The sequence below is a fragment of the Aspergillus heteromorphus genome (assembly GCF_003184545.1).
Source record: "Aspergillus heteromorphus CBS 117.55 chromosome Unknown BO70scaffold_20, whole genome shotgun sequence".
NCBI classification, from domain to species: domain Eukaryota; kingdom Fungi; phylum Ascomycota; class Eurotiomycetes; order Eurotiales; family Aspergillaceae; genus Aspergillus; species Aspergillus heteromorphus.
In genome coordinates, this window is record NW_020290425.1 from 173,064 (window position 1) to 195,980 (window position 22,917).

At 41.7% G+C, this 22,917-nt stretch overlaps 7 protein-coding genes across 7 annotated transcripts; 2 read left to right on the plus strand and 5 right to left on the minus strand.

Moving 5' to 3' along the window:
• Positions 1-798: 798 nt before the first annotated feature.
• BO70DRAFT_340010 (glycoside hydrolase family 47 protein) lies at positions 799-3,095 on the plus strand (the record flags this gene model as incomplete). Its single annotated transcript, XM_025541268.1, has 4 exons — positions 799-1,291; positions 1,365-2,009; positions 2,074-2,738; positions 2,811-3,095. 4 exons carry the CDS (start codon positions 799-801, stop codon positions 3,093-3,095), a joined length of 2,088 nt encoding a protein of 695 aa, XP_025397569.1.
• Positions 3,096-3,199: 104 nt separating this feature from the next.
• On the minus strand, positions 3,200-5,189 carry BO70DRAFT_363780 (M20 family metallopeptidase). Its single transcript, XM_025543653.1, has one exon. It carries the CDS (start codon positions 4,705-4,707, stop codon positions 3,466-3,468), a length of 1,242 nt encoding a protein of 413 aa, XP_025397570.1. The 5' UTR covers positions 4,708-5,189; the 3' UTR covers positions 3,200-3,465.
• Positions 4,745-5,618, minus strand: BO70DRAFT_398080 (uncharacterized protein; the record flags this gene model as incomplete). The annotated part of the gene is made up of 2 exons (XM_025546758.1): positions 4,745-4,886; positions 5,431-5,618. 2 exons carry the CDS (start codon positions 5,616-5,618, stop codon positions 4,745-4,747), a joined length of 330 nt encoding a protein of 109 aa, XP_025397571.1.
• A 2,481-nt stretch (positions 5,619-8,099) lies between these two features.
• BO70DRAFT_91637 (uncharacterized protein) lies at positions 8,100-10,084 on the plus strand. The gene is made up of 2 exons (XM_025548839.1): positions 8,100-8,704; positions 8,802-10,084. Exons 1-2 carry the CDS (start codon positions 8,398-8,400, stop codon positions 9,998-10,000), a joined length of 1,506 nt encoding a protein of 501 aa, XP_025397572.1. The 5' UTR covers positions 8,100-8,397; the 3' UTR covers positions 10,001-10,084.
• Positions 10,085-10,531: 447 nt separating this feature from the next.
• BO70DRAFT_430703 (putative DNA 3'-phosphatase Tpp1) lies at positions 10,532-13,466 on the minus strand. The gene is made up of 9 exons (XM_025548178.1): positions 13,297-13,466; positions 13,074-13,231; positions 12,853-12,965; positions 12,481-12,786; positions 12,292-12,419; positions 12,080-12,219; positions 11,967-12,027; positions 11,563-11,708; positions 10,532-11,187 (listed from the first exon to the last, which is right to left on the minus strand). Exons 1-9 carry the CDS (start codon positions 13,388-13,390, stop codon positions 11,023-11,025), a joined length of 1,311 nt encoding a protein of 436 aa, XP_025397573.1. The 5' UTR covers positions 13,391-13,466; the 3' UTR covers positions 10,532-11,022.
• A 335-nt stretch (positions 13,467-13,801) lies between these two features.
• BO70DRAFT_340022 (mediator of RNA polymerase II transcription subunit 18) lies at positions 13,802-15,125 on the minus strand (the record flags this gene model as incomplete). Its single annotated transcript, XM_025541269.1, has 2 exons — positions 14,215-15,125; positions 13,802-14,128 (listed from the first exon to the last, which is right to left on the minus strand). The coding sequence occupies exons 1-2, from the start codon at positions 14,706-14,708 to the stop codon at positions 13,804-13,806; spliced, it is 819 nt and encodes a 272-aa protein (XP_025397574.1). The 5' UTR covers positions 14,709-15,125.
• Positions 15,126-22,424: 7,299 nt separating this feature from the next.
• On the minus strand, positions 22,425-22,622 carry BO70DRAFT_295281 (uncharacterized protein; the record flags this gene model as incomplete). Its single annotated transcript, XM_025539506.1, has 1 exon — positions 22,425-22,622. A coding segment is annotated over one exon (198 nt), but the record flags the coding sequence as incomplete, so codon positions are not given.
• Between the last annotated feature and the right edge of the window lie 295 nt (positions 22,623-22,917).

Below are 22,917 nucleotides of genomic sequence, written 5' to 3' on the forward strand. Positions count from 1 at the left end.
GGGTAAATGTATCGGAAATCAGGGGATAGACTAGGATTTAGGATTTAGCAGATATCTGTCAGGGAGTATCTATCTATCTATCTATCTATATATATATATTCATCTCTCCGAGTTCGGGGCCTTGCCAGGGCAGGGATCGATCGGCGCACCTGCTGGGATGGGCGGAGGACGGCTCGGCGCCCGCCACATGGGCTTAGCCTTACACGCGTCCGGCCTCCAAGAGCATCCTCGAATTCCTTCAGGTTTAGGTAATAATGCGCCCGCCAGTCGGGACACCTGTTCAGTCTCCATATCTCCATAGTTCATCCATCATTGCGGACTCGGTGGGCTGGTCGCGTTCATCGGAAGACTGACAGTGCGCGCACGATCACCAGAGCCAGGCTCTGACTGCGACCGGTGAAGAAAAAGAAGGAAAAGAAGGAAAAGAAGGAAGGGTTAGGTGGCTTCTAGCTCCAACGGTAACCCATCTATCCATCTACCACTACCTACCTACGTCAAGGATCACTGGCCCCTGCGTGACTTCGCCCAGTATTTGGTTCGCTGACTTCTGCCTTCCTGCTCTATGGCGTTGACAGTTCCCTCCCCTCCCACGCTGTATAATCCCGGCCATCGATCCCTCAGTGCCGACTCATCCTCCCTATTGTTAGGAGCCACACAGGGCTTGTCTCCGACCCGACCACCCGTGGACCCCAGAGGAGATTCCCGGCCCATCCTCGCCTGTGTCGCGTCTCGGAGGTCTGTTCCTCTTGCGGTAGAGGACAGATATACGGAGTAGTAGTAGAAGCTTGGCGGGTCGTCATGTCTTTCCAGGCCCCTCGGAACAATTCCCCTTTTGCCTCCCAGCAACCCTTTCAGAACAACTATTGGCGTGCCAGTCGAAGCCCCGCGAACAACGGGCTGCCTGGGTATGGGCTTTCTCCATCAGCTGGCCTCTCCAACTCCCTGAACACACCCATTGCCGCCGACCGCACCCTCCCCATGTACAAGGACAAGCCATATTTCGCGCCCCGGCGCACCGGCCCGAGAACCAGGCGGCGGAAGCTCATCTATGGCGGACTGTGTGCGCTCGTCCTGCTCGCCCTATGGTACTATTCCCGCGCTGCTCAGCCGGAGTGGACGACCCCGGACGCCGCGAATGGCGAAGAGCTCTGGAAATGGGTGCAGGGTCTCGACGAGTCCGATCCCGAGTATGACGGGAGCTCCCAGACGAAGATCGACTGGGATGCCAGGCGGGAGAAGGTCCGAGACGTCTTTACTATCAGCTGGGACGGATATGCGAAGAATGCGTGGGGTATGTTTCCAGACGTTCGAATGCACGAAGCCGGGATTTGATAGCTGATTGCGGGCTTGCCTGCTGGCACCAGGTTACGACGAGTACCACCCGATTTCCAAATATGGCCGACATATGATTGCTGGGGGAATGGGCTGGATCATCGTTGATGCGCTGGACACGTTGATGATCATGAACCTGACCTCGCGAGTGCAGCACGCCCGCAGCTGGATTCACAACTCGTTGCAGTACAACCAGGATCACGATGTGAACACCTTCGAAACAACCATTCGCATGCTGGGGGGGTTGCTCTCCGCGCACCATCTTTCCACCACCTACCCCGAGCTGGCGTCGATCACGGACGACGATGAGGGGTCCCCCGGAGAAGACTTGTATATCGAGAAGGCTACCGATCTGGCAGACCGACTGCTGGGCGCCTTCGACTCCTCTACCGGGATCCCCTACGCCAGTATCAATCTCAACAAGTCCGAGGGGATCCCCTCTTACGCGGATAACGGCGCCTCCTCCACCGCGGAAGCGACTACCGTGCAGCTCGAGTTCAAATACCTGGCCAAGCTGACGGGCGAGGCGGAATACTGGCAAGCCGTGGAGAAGGTGATGGAAGTTGTTGATGCCCAGAAGATGCAAGATGGCCTTGTCCCGATCTATATCTATCCGGAGACCGGTCAGTTCAAGGGAGACAACATCCGTCTCGGCAGCAGGGGCGATTCATACTATGGTAAGGAACCAGACAGTCCTCGTTTCCTTATGCAACCCTGGTAACTGACGCCTGTTCTCTCCAGAGTACCTGATCAAGCAGTACCTCCAGACATCCGAGCATGAGCCGGTGTACAAGGAGATGTGGGACGAGGCCCTTGCCGGCATGCGCAAGCACCTGGTCACCTACACGCAGAATGCTCGATTGACGGTCCTAGGTGAACGCCCTTCCGGGCTGAGCGGCGTGCTCTCGCCCAAAATGGACCACCTGGTCTGCTTCCTGCCGGGCACCATCGCCCTCGGAGCCACTGGGGGTATCCCACTATCTGAGGCCCGGAAGTCGCCCAACTGGGGCCAACGCCAGGAAGAAGAGATTCTTCTTGCCCGGGAACTGACCAAAACCTGCTGGGCAACGTACCGGATCACGCAGACGGGCCTTGCCCCGGAAATCACCTATTTCAAGGTGGACGATCCTCGCGTGATGGAGGCCGACATGTACCCCGACTCGACCATTGCTACGGGCATCGAGGGCCAGCAAGCCTCTCACGGCGAGCTCCCGCTGCTATCGAAGCCTCTCACCAGTGACTCGGGCTGGCGCAAGGACTTGGACATCCACCGTCAGGACCGCCATAACCTCCAACGCCCCGAGACCGTCGAATCCCTTTTCTACATGTACCGCATCACCGGTGACGATATGTACCGCCACTGGGGCTGGGAGATGTTCAAATCCTTCGTCAAGCACACGGCTGTGGTCGAGGACGCCCCCACGGAGGATACTATTCTTCCGGCGGACGGCACCGGGGAAGAAGGCGATCAGGAGAAGCCTGCTGTCATCTCCCGGATCACAGGCTTCACCTCTCTGTCGAACGCGGACACCATTCCCCCGGACACCCGGGACAACATGGAGAGTTTCTGGATGGCCGAGACACTGAAGTATTTCTATCTTCTGTTCTCCGACCGGGATTTCATCTCCCTGGAGGAGAACGTGTTTAACACGGAAGCGCACCCTCTGCCTCGCTTCAAGCCGACCGGGGATCTGAAGACGGGGTGGACGAGGAAGAGCCGGACAAGAAGCGAAGATCAGACCGTGGAGGAGGGTTCGGTATAAACCACTTCCTGGGCTCCAGTCTTCTTGCCTTTTTTTTTTGTTCTTGGTTCTCTTTTTGGGTAGGGGATTTGCACCGTGGAATAAAACGTGATTTCTTTTCCTTTTCTTTTTCCTTTTTTACTGCTGAGTCTTCTTGTATAAGGTTATTTTATCCGAGGCAGGAACTTGGTTATTGGCGGCTATATCATGGCGGTCTACTGGCGGGTTGGTTTCTTGTACGATATCGCATTTCCGTCCAGCATCCCTCGCATCCGACGCCGCAGATATCATCATAATATATACACTATATATACAGCTATCCGCATTAAACCGCCGTCATTAGGTATCGTGGCTGAAAATGCTGTTCAAATGTATCAATCAAGTCGGCGGTCTAGTTCTTGCGTCCGCGCTGAGTCGCCGCCTTGATCAGCCTCTTATATCCACGGACCGCCGCCTCCAACTGCTCAACGGTGATGGCCTCATCATCACCATGGGCGACGTGAATACTTCCTGGCCCATACAGATACCGCTTGACGCCCTCCGACACCTTCAAGTTAGGAACATCCGTGCCGTAGTTTACCGTGATGACGTCGAACCCGGGCACATCAGTATCCAGATCCTGAGGGGGGTATCCAGGGCCCCAGGCGCCGAAATCACAGTAGACATGGTCATCCTGGGCGGTAACATTCGCCACCGCACGCGCGACAATCCCGCGCACCTCGTCGGGCGTCCCTGCCGCCAGACGAATAGCAACGCCGGCATACGCGGACGCGGGCACCACATTGGTTGCGACGCCGGCGTCCACACGACCGATGTTCACGGTCGTGCGTCCGTACTTCTCACTCGCGGGCAGACCGCCCTCCTCCGCCGGAATATTACCCAGGACATCGAGTCGGGACAGGGCAGGTAGCAGGGCGGAGATGGCACTCCGGCCGAGCCACGGGTATCCCGAGTGGGCGGCTTGACCGGTTGCGAGGATCGGGAACTCGACCATGCCCTTGTGGCCGGAGACGAGGGCGAGCTCGGTGGGCTCGCCGAAGATGACGGTGTGGAAGGGCGAGGGGGACGGGTTGAGGGACGATTCGGAGAAGATGCGCATACCCAGCCCGCCGACTTCTTCGTCAACGACGAACAGAAGACCCAGGCTGGCGGTGGGGTCGGCGCGGAGGGTATCGAGGACGGCGAAGACCTGGGCGGCGACGCTGGCTTTGGCGTCTACGGTGCCGCGGCCGGCGATGAGGGGGGTGCCATCGGGGCTCTCATGGAGGGAATAAGGGATGAAAGGGGGGACGGTGTCGATGTGGCTGGTAAGGAGGATTTCGGGTCGGTCCTGAGCCGGGGATGTCGATGGGTAGGCGAAGATGTTGAAGCGGTGGGGGTCGCCGTTGGGCGACGCGGGCACGGGCTGTTTGATGACGGTGAAGTTGTGGGATTCGAGGAAGTCGATAAGGAACGATCCCACGACGGTCTCGTTGCCAGAGACAGAGGGGATCTGGACGAGGTCGCGGTGGAAGGAGAGGAAGGGAGAGGCGTCAATGATGTCGGATGCGGAGGGGGAGAGGCCTAGAGGAGCCTGCGGGGGTGCGGCCGAGGCCAGAACGACGGCTAGGAGCAGGGAAAGGGGGGGCTTCATGCTTTCAGAGTGGTAGGAATGGTCGGAGGGAAGAGTCTCAGCCGCATTCCCCGTCGAGGTAGAAGCGGCGAATGTTGTGGACGTTGTGGACGTTGATGGTGATGTTGGAGTTGCAGTTGCCAAGTTGGAGATACGAGCTGGTGCCTGGATCACCAGGCAGGAACCAGGGCGGAGTGGACCTGCCAGATCGGGTTAGCGCCACAGCACGCCATTCAATGCCTTTGTTGTAGTATTGTTACTCTGATACTCTTGTATACAGAACATCCCACTGATGATACCTAACTTCTATCTATACTATCTACTCCGTATCTACTATCTATCTACTATCCATCTACTTGGTACTAAGTATATCCGAGGGAGTCCAGTGGATGGATCAAACCGCTCCACTCAGCCCGATCCCAGCATCATACAATATCTGCAGAGACAACCGGACTCCGATTGATGGATGAATCGAGCCTGCAGGGAAAAGGAAGGAAGTTCTCCGGATGGTGTCCAGTCGGAGGAGAGGCTCTCGACTCGAGGCGATGGAATTGACTTTTTGCATCCCGGCAGTTGTGACTACGACTCGGACGAGAGAAAGAGAGTGTGTTCAGTTAGGATCATCACCGAGGAAAGAAATGACGTATTGGGACCCTGCGCGCGCCATCGTTCTCTTCTCTCTGTCGTAACGATCGGCCCTCGAGTTGCAAGTTGAAACCACATGCACCGGTGTCTTCCATTCACACTTGCACATTTTCAATTGCCCGACCATCTTCTATCTGAGTGCCGGTGCAAGCATGGTGCCAAGATCCCTTGCTGTTACGAGCGTCGGTCTTCCACCCGTTCGTCTGGCATTCTTGATCCGGTAGACCAAGGAGAGTGAACCAGAGATGAGGGAACTTGAACGCTGGAACGCTGGAACGCTGGAACATTGGAACATTGGAACACTGGGACACTGGGAAACTTGGGACACTAGGGCCCGGTCGGTTGGCGCTGAGCCATGTGGATCTGACGTCGGCACCACAAATGATCGCACACTGCCTACACTATGACCGCACAGTACGGAGTATACTGTCGTCGAATACACACAACAAAGCCCGTCGTGATGTGATCCCACGATGAGCAGCTATCTATCCATCTACGCCTATTTTTTTTTTTTTTCGCGTACAAAGCAAACAACGGGCGGTCCAGTTCTGGGTTCTGGGAATGAGCCAAGTGCTACGACCCCCGCGGTATTCGAAATCCAGCCTGTCCCTCCCCACGGATAGAGGCACAACAGCCCCGGCCACTGCAAAACATCTCCCTGAGTCTCCCCCCCCCTGCCGTCCTTCCCTCCTTCTTTCCCACCTGTAGTCCCGCCGGGACTGGTCCGATGTCAAAGGTCATGTACACATCGGCGCATGCCGAAGTGTGATAGGTCCTCGTACTTTGTGTTTTCGGGTCCCTTCCTTGGTCACGGGTGACTGAAGAGGAATGACGATGAAGATGGGGGTCGCACAACACTTCAGACGGAGAGGAATCCACCAGCCACTGGAGCTGTGTCCGTCCGACGGGGTCTCGGTGTTGGACCAGTCGAGTCGGTCGGAGTCTAGACACCCTCTCTAGTTCTCCCAGGCTCCCTAGTCCCTAGTTCCCCTCTCGCGCTCTCTCCACTGGCCGCTGGGCTTCCCTTGTTCACCCGGTTTTTCTCTGCCCGGCTCCATCCTCGCTTGGTGCTGGGAGACGGACGATGTGCAGCAGCCGTTGAAACTCACCCGAGGAGACTCTGACACACCCCCGCCGCTGGATGCATCATTTGATCGATTGGCTTCCGGCCCATTTGGACTGCCACCGAGGCTCTCTCACCATCCGCGGGCGAGGAAGAAGCGTGCAAGTGCGCCGGAGGACGATGCATTATTAGCGGTCGACCGCGTGTCTTCTCCGACCCACGATGGCCAGAGAAGCCCAAAGAACAAATGGGATCCGTGGCAAGATAGCGTCCGATCCATGGTTCGCGGGCCACGGAGCGAAACGGAGCAGCTGAAGGCGCCTGGTTCGATGGAAGCCCGACGATCTCCCCGACTATGGTTCCGGGTCGACTGGGTTTGGCCCATGGGTTTCAGGCTCTGTTTTTCCCTCTTGTAAATTTTCTTCCCTCTTCTGTTTTTTCGCCTGTCGCCAGCCCTAAGCCGGCCTGTCAGATTGCTAGAAGAGGAGGGGGGGGGGGGGAATATGGAGCCATCCCAACGCCCCGACGACTACGATGAGAAATCGAGATAGCTTCGACGCTACGACGCTACGACAGCGAATAATGGACTGGAGATCCAATGGATCTCTCGACTGGGGCCCGGCAGCGCGAAGGACGAAGGGTCATGTCAAAAAAGAAAAAAAGCGGGTTCATTTGTCAAGTATCACAAACAGATTTTCATTCCATCGTAGGAAGGATACAGCATTCCTGTCATAGCGAGGAGTATAGTTAGTATCTAAAGTAGGTAGGTGTAGGAAAAAGATAGGTGTAGGGACGCTGTTTCCATTCTGGTTGGGATTGTTATAATTGTTAGAATGATAATATGATAATAACTGAATATATCTACTTACTGGTGGTGCTCGCTCCCCTCTCGGCCTCCATCGCCATCGCCATCTCCAAACTTCTCCTCTTCTCTTCCTCTTCCTCGCCTCCTCCTTCTTTCTTCCTTTCCCCTCTTCCACTTTCTTCTTTTCTTCCTTCCTCATCTCTTTTTCCACTTCCCCTCCCCTCCCCTCCCTCTCTCTCTCTTCTCTATATCCGTCTTCCATCTCTCCATCCTATCCTCTCTCTCTCCCTCCCCCCACCTCTCCTCTTTCTCCACTCCATCCTCTACTACTACTAGTACTGCCACTACCAACCACTGCCATCACTGCCATCACTGCCACCACCACCCTTATCATCATCATCATCATCATCCTCATCCTCATCATCATATCCTGGAGGCTGGAAATCCTGTCACTCACCGCACCAACGGACTCCGATTGACTGCAGCTCCCCGTGAGCTGTCAGCCTGTTCTTTGGGCCTCACGAACTACAAACCACCACTTGTTCGTCCACTGCGACCTCCGACAGGCTCCACGTCTTGCCTGCCTGCCCTACCGCCGTGACTCCTTCCTTCAGCCCGTACTTCTGGATCCCGAAGCCAAGCCTGTCAATCAAGCAGTCGCGCTTTCTCCGTCTCCGGCAACCCAATCCTGCTGCCCCCGAGGTTGCTGCCGGTTCATCCCCCCCCCCCAAATCCACGCCTCTGCTGCTCTCCCACCGCCACGTTGTTTCGTTTACAAACATCGACCCTGACACCACAGAGCCTTCTCGGACTCTTTGTGCCCTGTTGGGTCCGAACCTGCCTGTCTTCTCCCTTCTATCTTTTTCTTTCTTTCTTTTTTCCTCCCAGCTTGCTTGCTTGCTTTCTCATCCCCCCAAACCCGCTCGTGTCCTGGGGAAACCGCTTTATTTTTCTAGGAAGGGACGACGCTTGGGCAAACAAAACCCGCCGGTCTGGGCAATCAATCGATCACCGGATGATGTTCCGTCTTCCTTCAAATTGAAGCCTACCGCCTCCCCTGCGTTTCGCGTTTCTCCTCACGTCCGTTTCGCCCTGTCCCGGCACGTGAAGTGGAAGCCTCACCATCCGTGCGCTCGCAGTCACCGCCAGCTGCTCGGGTTCGCCTGGCCTGTTGGGCTCTTTGGAGTTCTCGCCCATCATGTTAAAACCCACCCAGTTTCTAGACACAAGACGGCGGGATAGTTCTGAAGTCATGGCCGAGTGGTCCCCCTCCACCCGTCAGCCTCCCCCGTCGCCCTGGACCACCACCTCGTCCACACCTGTTTCACCCGCCGTGTCTCTCTTTTCCGCCAAAGGCCACACGCGTTTCTCCAGCTCGGTTTCGTCCCTGGTTTCATCCCCGGGACACGCTAATTCCATGGAGAGTTCCTCGCGGAATCCCTTGACCGGGGTCAAGGAAGAACCCTGTGGGGCGCAACCCAGGGATCTCGAGGACGATTATTTCCGTACGTTCCCCGCTGCCCTTGCTCCCAGCCCCCGTGCCTTTTCGCCTTTATTCTCCGACATACTTCTTAAATTTTGCTAACCGGCTCTACGCTACAGAACATTTTGACCGAGAACCATCTATTGCGGAGGACTCGTATTTGGATTCTTTCGACACCGTCGATAGTTACGACCTGACGGATGCCGGCATGGATATGGCCCATTCGCCCAAAAAGAGACGCTCCGATAGCATCTCCGCCCGGGGCCTCTCCCGTATCGGCTCCCGAATTTCCACCATCTCGACTCGCTGGAAGTCTAAACGTGCCTCCGATGGCCCCGACGGTGCCGATGTTTTCGTCACGCAGCTGCGCTCCCGCACCAACTCGGCGTCCTCGGTCATGGCCAGCCCTATCACAGGTTCTTTTACGCGGGTCAACTCGATCCAAGTTCCCCCGTCGCCGGCCCGAACCATCTTCGAGGAGGCCATTAGTGAGGCCGGCACCCAACCGATCGACATCGCTAAGGCAAATCGGCACAGCCAGGATGATTCGGCTCCCCAAGCCACGACCCCCCTGTTGCCGCCGTTCATGGGCGACGAGCCCTCTTACCAAGCCACGACCCGCGTCCACTCCCCATTGCAATCGCCTTCGGTGGCGGACATGACCGATGATGGCCTCAATGGTTGCGGGCCCATCTTAGATCCACGGTTGGCGGGCCTGCCGTCCCCGCCTTTATCCTCCAAGCCATCTGTCGCGTCATTCAACCGCCCACGAGCGAGTACAGTGCGCACGGTGTCGGGAGACGCGCCTCCCTTCACCCTTTCCGATCCAAATGACGAATGGGCAAACAGACTTGGCCATGCCAACTTCACCATCCAGCCTGAGCCGTACGTGCCCGAAATCTGTGACATGGTGTCGTTTCAACAGCTACGTACCGACTGGGATCTGGCCCAGTGCAATTTTGCCCGACACCTGGTCCGGACGGGCGAACACTATGGCGTCACCTCCACCATCTACAAGCTGACGGAGGAGAAATGGGGGTCAGTCAACCGTCAATGGCGACGTCACTACGAAGCGATGAAGTCTGAGTTGGTGCTGACTGAGGGCCCTCGCCTCCATTTGGTTAAATCCCACTGTGATCCATGTGATCCGGTCAAGATCCCGCGCCTGCACGACGACAAGTTTCCCGAGCTGGGCGATGGGGAGATCGTGGGTCCGATGAAGATTGCGCCGGCGACGAGCGGCTCGGGGCTGTGCCGTAGTCGCTCGTTGAAGCGCAACTTCGTCAAATTCTTCCAGGATCTAGTCATACGGTCCTGATTTCCCCCATGGCACTGTCATGGGGCCATCTAATGATGATAGACAGACCACGGGAGGCTTTGATGTACAACATCTTATGATTTGAACGCCTCTTGGATGATATTTCAGCGTGTCATGAGTTATGCCTTTCCTATTGTTTACATGTCTTGACGGTTATATCTCCTGCTTATGATCCATGATCGGATAATGATGACTGATGATGACTTTCGTGCGCCTGCGACTACTGACTCGCAGAGCGCCGTCCATTCCTTAATGTTTGAACCCTTTGCATCTGTTTACCCCCCTCTTCTGTTGCACCGACATGTAATAGTAATGCCGGCCTCTGATCGGCATGTGCTTTTGTGTCCTCTCTTCAGCGATGTATTCCTTGCATGACTATATGTCTAATAACTGGGGAGAGCGCGCGTGCGGATCTGAGACAGGGGAGGGGGGTCGGCTCGCAAAAGACTTATGAAAGATTAAGATAAGAAAAGTGGCTGGGTTGCCAAGTGACAAAGGGAAAAAAAAAAGAGACCATTGCAAGGGCGCTACCGGTGTTGCATTCTGTCTTATACCCCCAAAGGCATGGTTGATTTATTCTACTGAATTTCACAGTCCACTGTACCTCATACATAGACTTCATTTGTTGATGCCCCCACACAAAAGCCTCGATGCCTGTTCTTTTATGCATATGTGTATATAGAGATTAGACCTACCTACGCAGCCACCCACTCGAAGAGGAATAATTATGGTTACCACCCTTGCTGAGCGCATGCATATGCAGTGTACTTTTGTTTCTTAACTCCCATCGTGCAGTGCAGTTACTCCTCCCAAGGGCCAGCTGGGCCAGACAGATTGTCTGATGCGTAACCCGGGCCTGGGTATCGTCGGCTACACCAATCGAGAAACTCGCACCGCTTATCACCTCATCAGGCGGTCCGCTCCAGGGCTTTCCCACTAGTTCTCCGCGGAAGAACCAGACTCAGTCAATCCGGACCCTAGTCTGTCAGCTATCTAGTACTAGTCCTAGTATAAATTATATATTACACCCAGAATTGTCCCCATAGCCGCTTCGCTTCCTGATCTCCTTTGAATCGGAACTCAACCTGGATGATATCCTGGAATCCCTCTTCCATGGTGGGTTCCTTGAAGCGACGCAGAAAATCTCCAAAGGCGATTCCGGGAAGGGGTGTTCGGGATTCAGGGTTCTGATGCATGCAAATATGGGTTAGTGGTACTGAGCCTTGAAGTGCTACCGGTAGTTGTATCAGTGGGGGGGGGAAGGAGGGGGAGGATGAGGGCCTCTGCGAGTTCGGGTGCATGATCGAGATGCGGTGGGTGAGTGGGTGGGTGGACACTACTAGTGGATGGTGGCTCAACGCCGACGCAGCGTGCAACCTCGGGACTTTGGGGTAGTATGTGTGTACTCCATGTGTATGGATGTTCTGGGCACTGGTGGATCGCTACCCCTCGAGGAGGGACGAGCGAACCAAGAGGGTGGGATGGATGGATGCAATGAAGGATGGAAGGACAAGGGAAATAGTAGATGCAGTGCGCGCGCGCACACACCGAAAGGGACATACCAAGGTTTGATTCGCGGCACGGACCGCATCATTATGCCGGCAGAGGGCCGAGGAAGCAGTGAAATAGATACAGCGAATCGGAACGTTGAATTCCTTCGCGACGGCGACCCAGTGGGCTCTGGTTTCTGGATCGGCATTGGTGTTGTCTGCGCATGGCCATGCAGGTAGGTATATGTTAGCGAACCATCCAGTCCAGTTAGGGAGTAGATTGGATTCGAAATCGGGAGGTTTGCGGGGAGGGGGGAAGAGGGAGGGCGAAGGGATGGATGGATTGCAGAATGGACTTGGACCGGACCTGGAATCCGGGACTGGATGCTGTAGAACGTCGGAGTAATATGCAAGGGTGGTGGTGTTCTTGGGGAAGGGCAGGGAAGGGAAGGGAAGAGCCCCGTGTGTCTACGTACCAACAGCCACGGATCGGCCGGCTGCAAGGTGCTCCTTGGCCACTTTGATGCATTTGGGGCGCTCGATTGGGTTAGCTGCGTGGTTCTGGTAAAGGTCGTGTGGACTCTCTCACTGTTTTGAGGAGGTCTTGGTTGACCCGCTCGTAACTCAGCGGTTCCAAGTAGTTCCAGTAGAATGACGACTTGCCCGCGCCGGGACTGCCGCAGAATATCGCCAGTTCGAGGGGACTCCGGCGTGAGAAGGGCGGAAGCACTGCGTTGTCCAGCCTGGTGTATTAATAGACTGGCCGATTCGCAATCGCACCGGGCAGCAGGGCTGACTCACCATCGTCGCCAGGTTCTGCCTGCAGATATAAGGTCGGGTCGAAAGGTTCCACGAGTGGCTCCGGGTCAGCGTTGAGGAAAAACTCCTCGGGCGTTCGAAATGGCACTCCTATATTCACAGCAAACCCACTTCAGCCGCCGTTAGCGAGCTGGATGGGGGGCTGGAGGGCTGGAGGGCTGGCTGTCTTACCGGTCTACCTGCGAGTGGTCATTTGGCCGTCCAGCGGCATCTCCCACAAACACGGATTCCAACAAATTGACTCCGGTCACATCGAAATCGTACTCATCCAGGAACTCGCCCCACAGACCCGTTCTTGGCTTCCGGTACTGGTCGCCTTCCGTAGCGGCATAGACACTCAACGGGATGTCCAGTTGCTTCATGACGGCAGCCACTCTCTCCTTGAAGTTGGTGAGACTCTTAGAGTCACTGCGGCCCCCCTTTAGATCCTTTTTGAGGCTGATAGCCTTCTGGTTCGAGATAATCACTACGTAGTATCTGTAGATATGTGGATTTCAGTTAGCCGGTAACCCGTCCGCGGGACAGTGTCTTCGCACTACATACCCGCTTTCATTCAACTCCTTGAGCTTCGATGGCACGGTGGCATGCCACCACTTCCAGTCAGATCCATTCCTAGGGAAGGTATTCCCCGAAGCCGTGCTGACGAGTGTGGAATCCTAGGGACAATGACCCAGTCAGCCTCGGGCTCATGTCACGACGAGCCGTAGAGAGACTTGGCATCGTTCTCGTCTCCATTTCGGACATGTCTGTCACTCTCCACTCACCAGGTCAAATGCGGCAATCCTGGGCTTCTCTGCACTGCGTTTGTGCTCCTGTTCTGTGGTATATCTACCTATCACAGCGCTGTTGTTCACGATCCTCCAGGTAATCTGCTCTGGCTTCTTCTGGGAAGCAGGCGTGAAGAACGAAGACATGGCCTTCTCTGGAACATCATTAGGGATTGAAAATTGGAGTAGGAGGTGGGAGAGATGAGGTTGTATGTCTTACTGGTGATAGTGGGCTCGGTCTTGCGTTTCAGCGGAGGCGGCGATATGGCTCGCGTAGGAGATCCGGCCCGCTTGGTGCCCCCCACTCCGGCCATTCTGAGATGCTGGAGCCTTGAAAGAATCTTGACGGACCTTCCGTGATGAATTGGGGGGTCAGGAAAGGGAAGTGGCGGGGAAGTGATGGGGAGGAATGAGGGTGGATACTAATGGACTTTGCATTCAAAGCGGAAGTCCGACGCGCCGAGGCGCGCCTGCCCTTCACGAGGTCACATGCTCCTCCCGCCACTCTTGCCTCATTCGGGTATAAGAATCCCCTCGCACGATGGATGGATGGATGTCCTAAAAGAAGAAATTCCCAACGGCTGTCGGAAGAACAAGGTCGATGGACGTGATCCTTGTACTGGTTTTACTTCTGGATCTCTTGAAAAAAAAAAAGTATCATCATCTACTGGGAGCCGTATGCTCCGGGGTATATAACATTGTCAAAGAGAAGCGCAATAGTGTCTGGTTACTTCGCCCGTGGGTCCAGAGACAGCCGATCTGCCTGCTCCAGACGAACCGCTGACTTGAGCTGCTCCCGAAGCCCAAACAGGTGCTGCGACGCTGTCTTCATCATCTCCTGGTTGGCCCCATCCTGGACCGTGATGGCAGCTTGCAGGACATAGCTCCCGGTCCGTTCCAGCGGGGAGAGTTCTCGGTAAGCAGGCAATTGCCGGCGAGGCCCATGTGATTCCTGCACCCCAGAAGTCGGGTAGAGCAGGACCCGGTGCATGAAGATCACGATGTCATTCAGGACAAAGACATCGCCCTCCACCACGTACTCGGAGACAAAGCTGACCCCAGGCCGTCAGTCTCTAGGATCCATGCAGGGGCACGCAACAGACAGTCACCCATCCATTGCGGGGGGGATACAACTCACCTATAGCCCCACGCATTCATGGGAACGGTGATATCACCTTTGGGCAAGACCGCACTCGCCATCAGCCGCGCCGTCACTGCGGATCGAGTCCCGGCCTCAGGGATGTCTCGGAATTCTAGTTTCCAGGGCTGGTCCTCATAGGAGTAGGGGGCTGTAGATGGCTTTTCCTCCATACCGGACATGGATACGTCTGCGCCTCCGGACGAGGCAGAGGCAGGTTTCGCACCGAACTCGGCCTTAGCCACGGGTCCGACGACCTGAGTGTAGAACATGCCCCCATTGAGCATTTTGTTCAGACGCTGCAGTTCAGCACCCTGTAGATCCTGACTGGCCCCAACACGAGTGTTCGTCATGCCAGGCTGGCGGTGGGCCTTGAAGATCAAACGCCGTTCCACGCGGTGCCGGGGCTGCATGGCCGTCAAGCCGGCCAGCTGCTGGAGGAGCTCATGATGTTGATGAGCGGGGACCGAGGCGAAGAGCAAAAGCTCATGCATACCGGAGTCACGCGAAAGGGGGATAGAGGAGAGGGGGGGGAGAAAGACGGGATATAAGGATAAATAGTAGGTAGTTTAGGTAGTAGTATCTAGCTTTAGCTTTAGCTTCTTCTTCTTCTGATGAGGAACGGCCAAGGAAAAGGCGGCGGGTAAACTCGGGACGGAGACAGGCTCCGAGTCCACAGCTGCAGCACAGTACGATACGGTACGGTAAGGCGTGATCGTAACGGGGGCCGGGTTGTGTCGGGGGGAAAAACGCGTGGGGGATCTCGGGCGGGTGTCTTATCGATCATGTGATATCATGTGATATCACGCGATGTCGCGGCGGCAAAAGGCAATAATCCGTTCAAAACTTCAAACCCCAAGTCTGGGTGGGAAAAAGTCAATCTTGATAAGTTGATTGATAAAAGTTTTTTCTGAGAAGAAGGGACGGACAGCGTCCAGGCCCACGGGAGCCGAATTCCGAGCGACTATGGAAGATCACGATCACGCCAGAAGCAGACGCTCAGGCGATAGAGATAAGAGACGTTACACGACGCGCGACCAGTAGTAGTATACTTTAGTATGATAGTATCTACGACGCAGGTCCCCCAGCTTATTCCAGCTCCCCGACCACTCAGACCCGGGTCTCGCTCACCGGGAATGCGGGTTTGGGCAAGGATCGGGGCCTTACCCAAGTGTCACTGCCACTCACAGGCCATCTGATTCGGGGAAGACGGGGATCGATGACTATCTATCGACATAACAATAGTAGAGTCCCCTACCGCCCAACAGACCGTCGCCCCCTTCGGGCATTACTCAAAAACTTTAAAATCGCGTATATTTATAAAATTACGATTTTATTATATTTTTTTGTTATTTTTTAATAAAATAATCAAAAATTTAATTGGGCTAATCTATTTAATAATTATATATAATTAATAAGATAAAATAAATATAAATATTCTAATAATACTATAAATCAGGGTTCTTAATAATATTTTATAAAAGATTATTAATCTATAATAATTCTAAAGATAGAAATACAACTTTATATTATTTAATTAAGTTATTAAACTATAAAGCACTTATTATAAAGATTAAAGACTTATAAATATTCTAATTTAATAATAAAAAGAAATTATATAATCTCTTAACAATCTTATTTTTTTATTATATTATATTAATTATAATTTATTAAAATAGCTGCCGCGCAGGTATTATAGATAGTTAAAATAATATTATTATTATAAATATTATAAATATTATAGATAATTAAAATAATATTATTATTATAAATATTATAAATAATTAAAACAATATTATTATCTGCGCAGATATAGATATATATAAATTAAAATATAATATAAAAAATAAAGATATTAAAATAATTAAAAAAGATCTTTTAATTTTAAATTAAAATATTTAAATTATTATTTTATCTCTAAATATCTAAATTTTAAAAAAAGACTTTAATTATAATTTCTGATTTTTTTTATTTTATTTTTTTTTATATATAATATCTTAATTTTTATATAATTTTTTTTAATAATTTTCTTTATTTAATATTATTCTGTAAGTTTCTATATAATATATATCTTTATAATATTATATATATAGCTCAGTAAAAGTTTAAAAATATTATATAAAATAATATATTATTATTCTATATATTTTTTTTTATTTAATAAAATATTTTTATATTATAATATAATAGAGTACTATTATATTTTTTTTATTTAATTTAATAAATAAGCTATTATTCTGCTCAGACAGAGAATCTTAATAAGCTATTTTATAATATATAAATTATAGAATTAATATTAATTAATATAATAAATATAGATAATTTAAAGATAAAAGATAGTTAAGATAATAAGAAGCTATCTAAATAATTTAAGTTATTTAATCTAATATAATTAAGTATTTTTTTATTATATAAAGATTATATCTTAAAGTCTTATTAATTTATTTTAATATTAATTAAGCTTATTACTTACTTACAGACTGTTTTATATAATAATAAAAAATTATATTTATTAATATTAATCTATATTTTTTATATTATATTATATAACTACCTGCTATACACCTGCTTAAAAAGACTAAAAATTCTAATATTAAATAACTGCAGAAAATATAATATATATAAAAATAAATAAAAAAAAATAATATAATTATTTTAATATATAAAAATAAATTTAAACACTGTATAAGTCTTATAATTATTAAAAATTAAAAAATAAGATAATTAATTAATTTACTGACTAGATTAAATTATATAAGATATAAAAATCTATAATATAAAAATTTTTATTAATTATTTTATAATATATTTTAAATTATTATATCTCTTATTTTATATATTAATTAAAATCTTAGAATTATTATATTACTGTGACTATATAGTATTTAACTATTTATCTTTAAAAATTATATATAATAATAATACACAGCTAAAGAGTCTGCAGTATTTAATATTAAAGACTTATTTTTAATTATATATAATAATTATATAATCTTTATAATTATAGAGTAAGAATTTAGATAATATAATTTTTTAATTTTTAATTAAAATATTAAATATATAATCTTTCTTATTAAAATTCTATATATTTTCTAAATAAATATAATATTTAATAATAATTATTTTTAATATTTAAAAAAATATAAAAATAATATCAGAGATTAATTACTATATATATTTAAAATCTAAATATATAATTTATATTTTATAAAACTTAGAATAATATTATAAAAATTAATATAATTAATTTTTTTGTATTATTTTATAAATAATATTTATATAATTATATTTCTATTTATATAAAATATTAGTTATATCTTTTAATATCTTGATAATAGAAAAAAAGTCTAATTTAATCTATTAAATAATATAATTATATATTAAATTCTTTTTAATATTATTAAGTTTTTATAATATAATTATAATCTTAAATACTTTGCATGCCTGGCGGTTCTGCAGATAATAAATTAATATTAAATAAATAATATTAAATTATTTTATTATCTGCTGAATTAATATAGAGTTATTATTTTTATAAAATTTTATAATTTTTAAAAATTAAGTTTTATAAGATATTATAGTAGCAGAGATATTAATTTTATTAAATAATTTGTGATAGGATCTACTTGTCAGGGTAGAAAGCCTGTCGACTAGATAAGGAATTAATCATAAAACACTATGTATTTATTTAATAATAATAAAGATAGTCTATATTTATAAAATAGACTAATTCTTAAAGAATTAATAGCTTCTTATAAAAAAATTAATATCTTATAAATATCAGAGAGATATAGAATCACTATTAATAATCTTATAATTTTTATAATTACTATAATATATTATTTTGATAATATAACTCTTATAATTATTATAATATATTATTTTAATAATCTTTATCCCGATAACTGGATTATTTTATTATAAATAGTATTTTTTTTTACTAAGATAAGCTATCTAACTCAGATATTAAAAATAATCTTATATATTTCTGATTCAGAATAATAAAAATCTGATAATAAAAAATAAAAAATTCGCGAAATATATAATATAAACAGGATTATATATTATTTCTATATAGCTTTATAAATATTTAATTATATTTATATAGATAAATCCCCTGCGAAGAAGTATAAATAAAAAAATCTTTTATATTATATTTATATAGATAAATCTTCTGCAAAGAAATATAAATAAAAAAATCTTTTATATTATTTTTCTTTCTTCTTCTCTTCTATTTTATAATTATTATTTTTTTAGTAATTTATAATTATTCTCTTTATATTTTTTTATTATTTTATATAATCTTTATTATTTCTATCTATACTATATTATTATTATTCTTTTCTTTATTAAATATTAGTCTTATTCTTAATTACTTTATAATAATAAAAAAAATAGTATATTTTAAGTAGAATATTTTTATTAAAGCCTGCTATAACTTTTATATATATTATCTGAGATATATAAATAATAACTTTAATTTTAAAAAAAGTGCTTTGTATAATATTAATTATCTATTAAATATAAAAATATTTATTCTATATTATTTCTATTCCGCGGAGAAGAAAACTTATAATTCTATAAGTTTTATATACTTTATATTATATATATATAATTTACTGATATCTTTCAAGCCTGTAACTAATCTGCTAAAAAATATTTATAATTTTATAAAAATTATTAAATAGATTACTCTAATTTTAAAAAAAAAATATTAAAATAATAATATTAAGCAGACTATTCACAAAGAGATTTATATTTTTATAAAAATATTTAATAATATAGAGAATATCTATACTTATAAATTTTTATTAAAGAATATTAAGACTGTTAAGTATATAAGTTCTTATTATAATTAAAAAATAAGATTTTTATAATTTTATTATTAATATTCTGTTAAAAGTTTATTATTAAGTATATTAAGTTTATTAAGATCTATTATATTTTTTTAATATAATTAGTTTCTTATTCTGGCCTCCGCGCCTTGCTGAAGAATTATTATAATTATAAAATAAAAATATTATTATATTTACTATTTAATAATCTAAGATATATAGACTAAGTTTCTGCTCTGCAGAACTTTCTTAATTTAATAAAAATTATAATATATATTTAATATCTGGATATTAATAATAATAAATCAACTTTAAATAATAAAAATAATATTATTAAATTAATTATAGATTTCTATATTTTTTTTTAAAGTCTATTTTCTCTGTAAATATTTCTAAATTATAATAAAAAAATCTGATTATTATTATTATTTATTTTATAAATAGATAATAGATATAACTGAATATATTTAAGTATTTTTTATTATTTTATAATAAAATAATTTTATATCTATTAATATATTTAATCTGTGATAATATAATTAATAAAAAATATTAAAAGATTAATATTTCTATAGCTTATTTCTTAAGAATATAAAATAATTTACTAATAATTATCTTTTATTTTCTTAATATATAATACTTTTTATAATATTTCTAATATTATTTTATAGCTTCAGATATATTTTTTATATTTTTACTAAAAATTTATTAATTATACTTACTTAACTATTTTTTTTATTTAATTAGATAGTAATTCTGACTATTATAATATTAATAATCTTTAATTTCTTTAACTTTCTATTTATTTTTATTATCTAGCTTAGATATCAGAAGCAGTTCTTTATAATCTTTTTTAATATTTTATAATTTTAATAAAAAGATATAAAATATATTATAGATTTATTTATATTTCTCAGATAAATATAATTAATATATCTAAGATTTAATATATTTAAAAATTTAAAAAAGTTCTATAAACTTCAGAGCCAGCTTTTTTAATTTTTTAAATTATAAGTTCTGAGTTAATAGCTTAATTAAATCTTTTTTTTTAAAATAAAATAGCTTTCTATATTTATTATAATATTTTTTTTATTTTTTTATAATTATTTATTATATTTTTTATAACTATTCTTTTATTTCTCTAAGTTTCTTAATTTTATTCTATACCGCTGAGACTTCTTGCTGCTGAGAATTAGTCTTAATTTTAATATAAAAATCTAATAAAAAATTATAAAGAATATTATAAAATAATTAGTCTGTAATTATATTATCTGTATTATTATAAATAAATTAAGTATTTAAAAGAATTAATAGCCAGTTAATATTATACTGACTAAAGTAATATTAAAGATAATATTTAAATATTTAATTTATCTGTTCTATTTAATTATTAATTTAAGAATAAAATATAATTAAAAGCTTTAAGATTATATAGCTATTATAGACTAAATTTAATCAGAATTTATTAGTAAAGATTAATTCTTAATTAGATATAATTTTATTTAAGAAATTTAAAAATTAATTTAATTTATTTATAAAATAATTCAGCAAGATCTAGAATAATTATTATAGACAGAATAATAAAAAAAAAATAGTATTTTAAGAATTAATTAATAATAACTAGAATAATATTAATAATCTTTTTATATTAAATAATAGAGAGCAGCTCTGTAATAAAATTTATTACTAATTTAATAAAAAAATATAATAAAATTAATAATAATTTAAGATTATTATATAATTAATACTTTAGAGCAGTAATTTCTTAATATATTAAATAAATTTAAATATATTTAGCTATATTATATTATAATCTATTTTAGTAGAATTTTCTATATAACAGTACTTTTATTCAGATTTTTCCAAAGTATCTTACTAATAGATTATTATAATATAGCTTAATAAATATCTGATATAATATTTTAAAAGAGAGAATATAATATTAATCTTTAAAATAGATATAATTAATTATTTTAATAATTTAATATTTTTAGTTTAATTATTTTTATTAAATAATAATCTTTTATTATTATATCTCTGGATTATTATTCTATAAATATAAGATTATCTCTTAAAATTTAGAATTATATATATTTAAGTATAAAACTTCCGCGGTATATATTTATAATATTATAGATTAAAAAATAAATTTTTTTTAAAATAAATTTTCTTAAACAGCTTAATTAGCTGTCTCTATACTAGCTTAATTATTAGAATTTTTTAAGCTTAATATAATATAAATATTAAATTCAGAATAATTTTATATATCTTAAGATTTAAACTAAGTTTTTTCTTTGATAAGATCTTTTATTATTAAAGATAATATACTTATAAATCACGCTTGAATCAGAATTAATAGTTTTTTTTAAGAAATAGATTTTACTTAAGATTTAGAAAATATTTTAAAGAATTTATCTACTAAATTTAATTTTTCTGTTTTATATTTAATAATAAAATTATAAAGAATTAGATTTATAAGCTATTAAGCTTATCTTTTATTAATCTAGATTTAATATATAAAAGATTATAAGTTTAAATAATCTGATAAAATCTTAATTATTTAAAAAGTATTTTTTAAATATTATTATTATTATTTAAAAGAATAAATAATAGTAAATAATTCTTAATCTAAAATATTATAATTTAACTTAATATCAGAGAACTTACAGAATTAGAATATAACTAAATAAAATATATTTTTAATATTAAATTAGAATAGAATATTATTTATTTTTTTTTTAATATATCAGTTTCTAAACAGCGGGGTTTTGTAGAATTAAAATATATTAATAAAAATATTTATTAAAAGATAATAATAAAACAGCAAAAAGTAGTCTATTTAATTAAAATTAGATAAATTTTTTTTAACTTTTGCTTGTTAATTATTTTATAAAATAAAAAAATAAGAGACAAGATAATATAAAAATAGTCTTAAATAAATTATTAATAAAAGTTATAAAATTTAAGAAAAATCTAAATATTATAATAACTTTTAAAAATTAGCTATAAAATAATATTATTTATTTATTAAAAATTTATAAATACTTTATCAGAGTTAATAATATATTTCAGAAATTTAATTTAAGATTAATAAAATAAATATTTTAATAATTTTATATAGAACTGAGCTTCTTAAAATCTTTTTAAAACTTAATAAATATATTTTATATAAGATTTCTTATTTAATAAAAAAATAAAAATATTATTCAGATATACTATATAAAAGTTATTAAGAAATTCTTAAAATATAGTATATATATAATTTTAGAAAGTTACTAAAGTATTAGTTAATTTAAATAATATAATTATATATTTAAAGTAATTATATTAAATATAAAATACTATTTTTTATTTATTATTTTTCTTAATATAAATTTAGTAGTATATATTTTTAATATTAATTTTTAAAAAATAGATACTTTTTAAAACCCTGTTAAGAATCTCTGAAATAAGAAATAAAAAATAGTAATTTTTAATAAAAATCTTATTAAAATCTTTATAATTTATATAAAAATATAAGCTATTATTTTTTTTAAATATAAAGAGAATAGAGGCTTCAGTAGGATTCTTTAAAAATTAAATTTAATCTAATTTTAGATTTTTTTTAATATATTTTTATAGAATCTTAAATTTAGCTTTAAATAAGAAATATATTAGACTATAAAAGAATATTTTATTAGATTTAATATTAATAATATAATCTGCAGAGCCATAAAAAAATAATTATTAAAAAAAATTTATAGAGAATATATCTTAAAACTATTTAAGTTTAATAAAAATTATTTTAGAATTTAATAATAAATTATAAGATTTTTTTTCTAATAGCCAGATATCTTCAGAAAGCTTAATAATAATATATATTCTTACT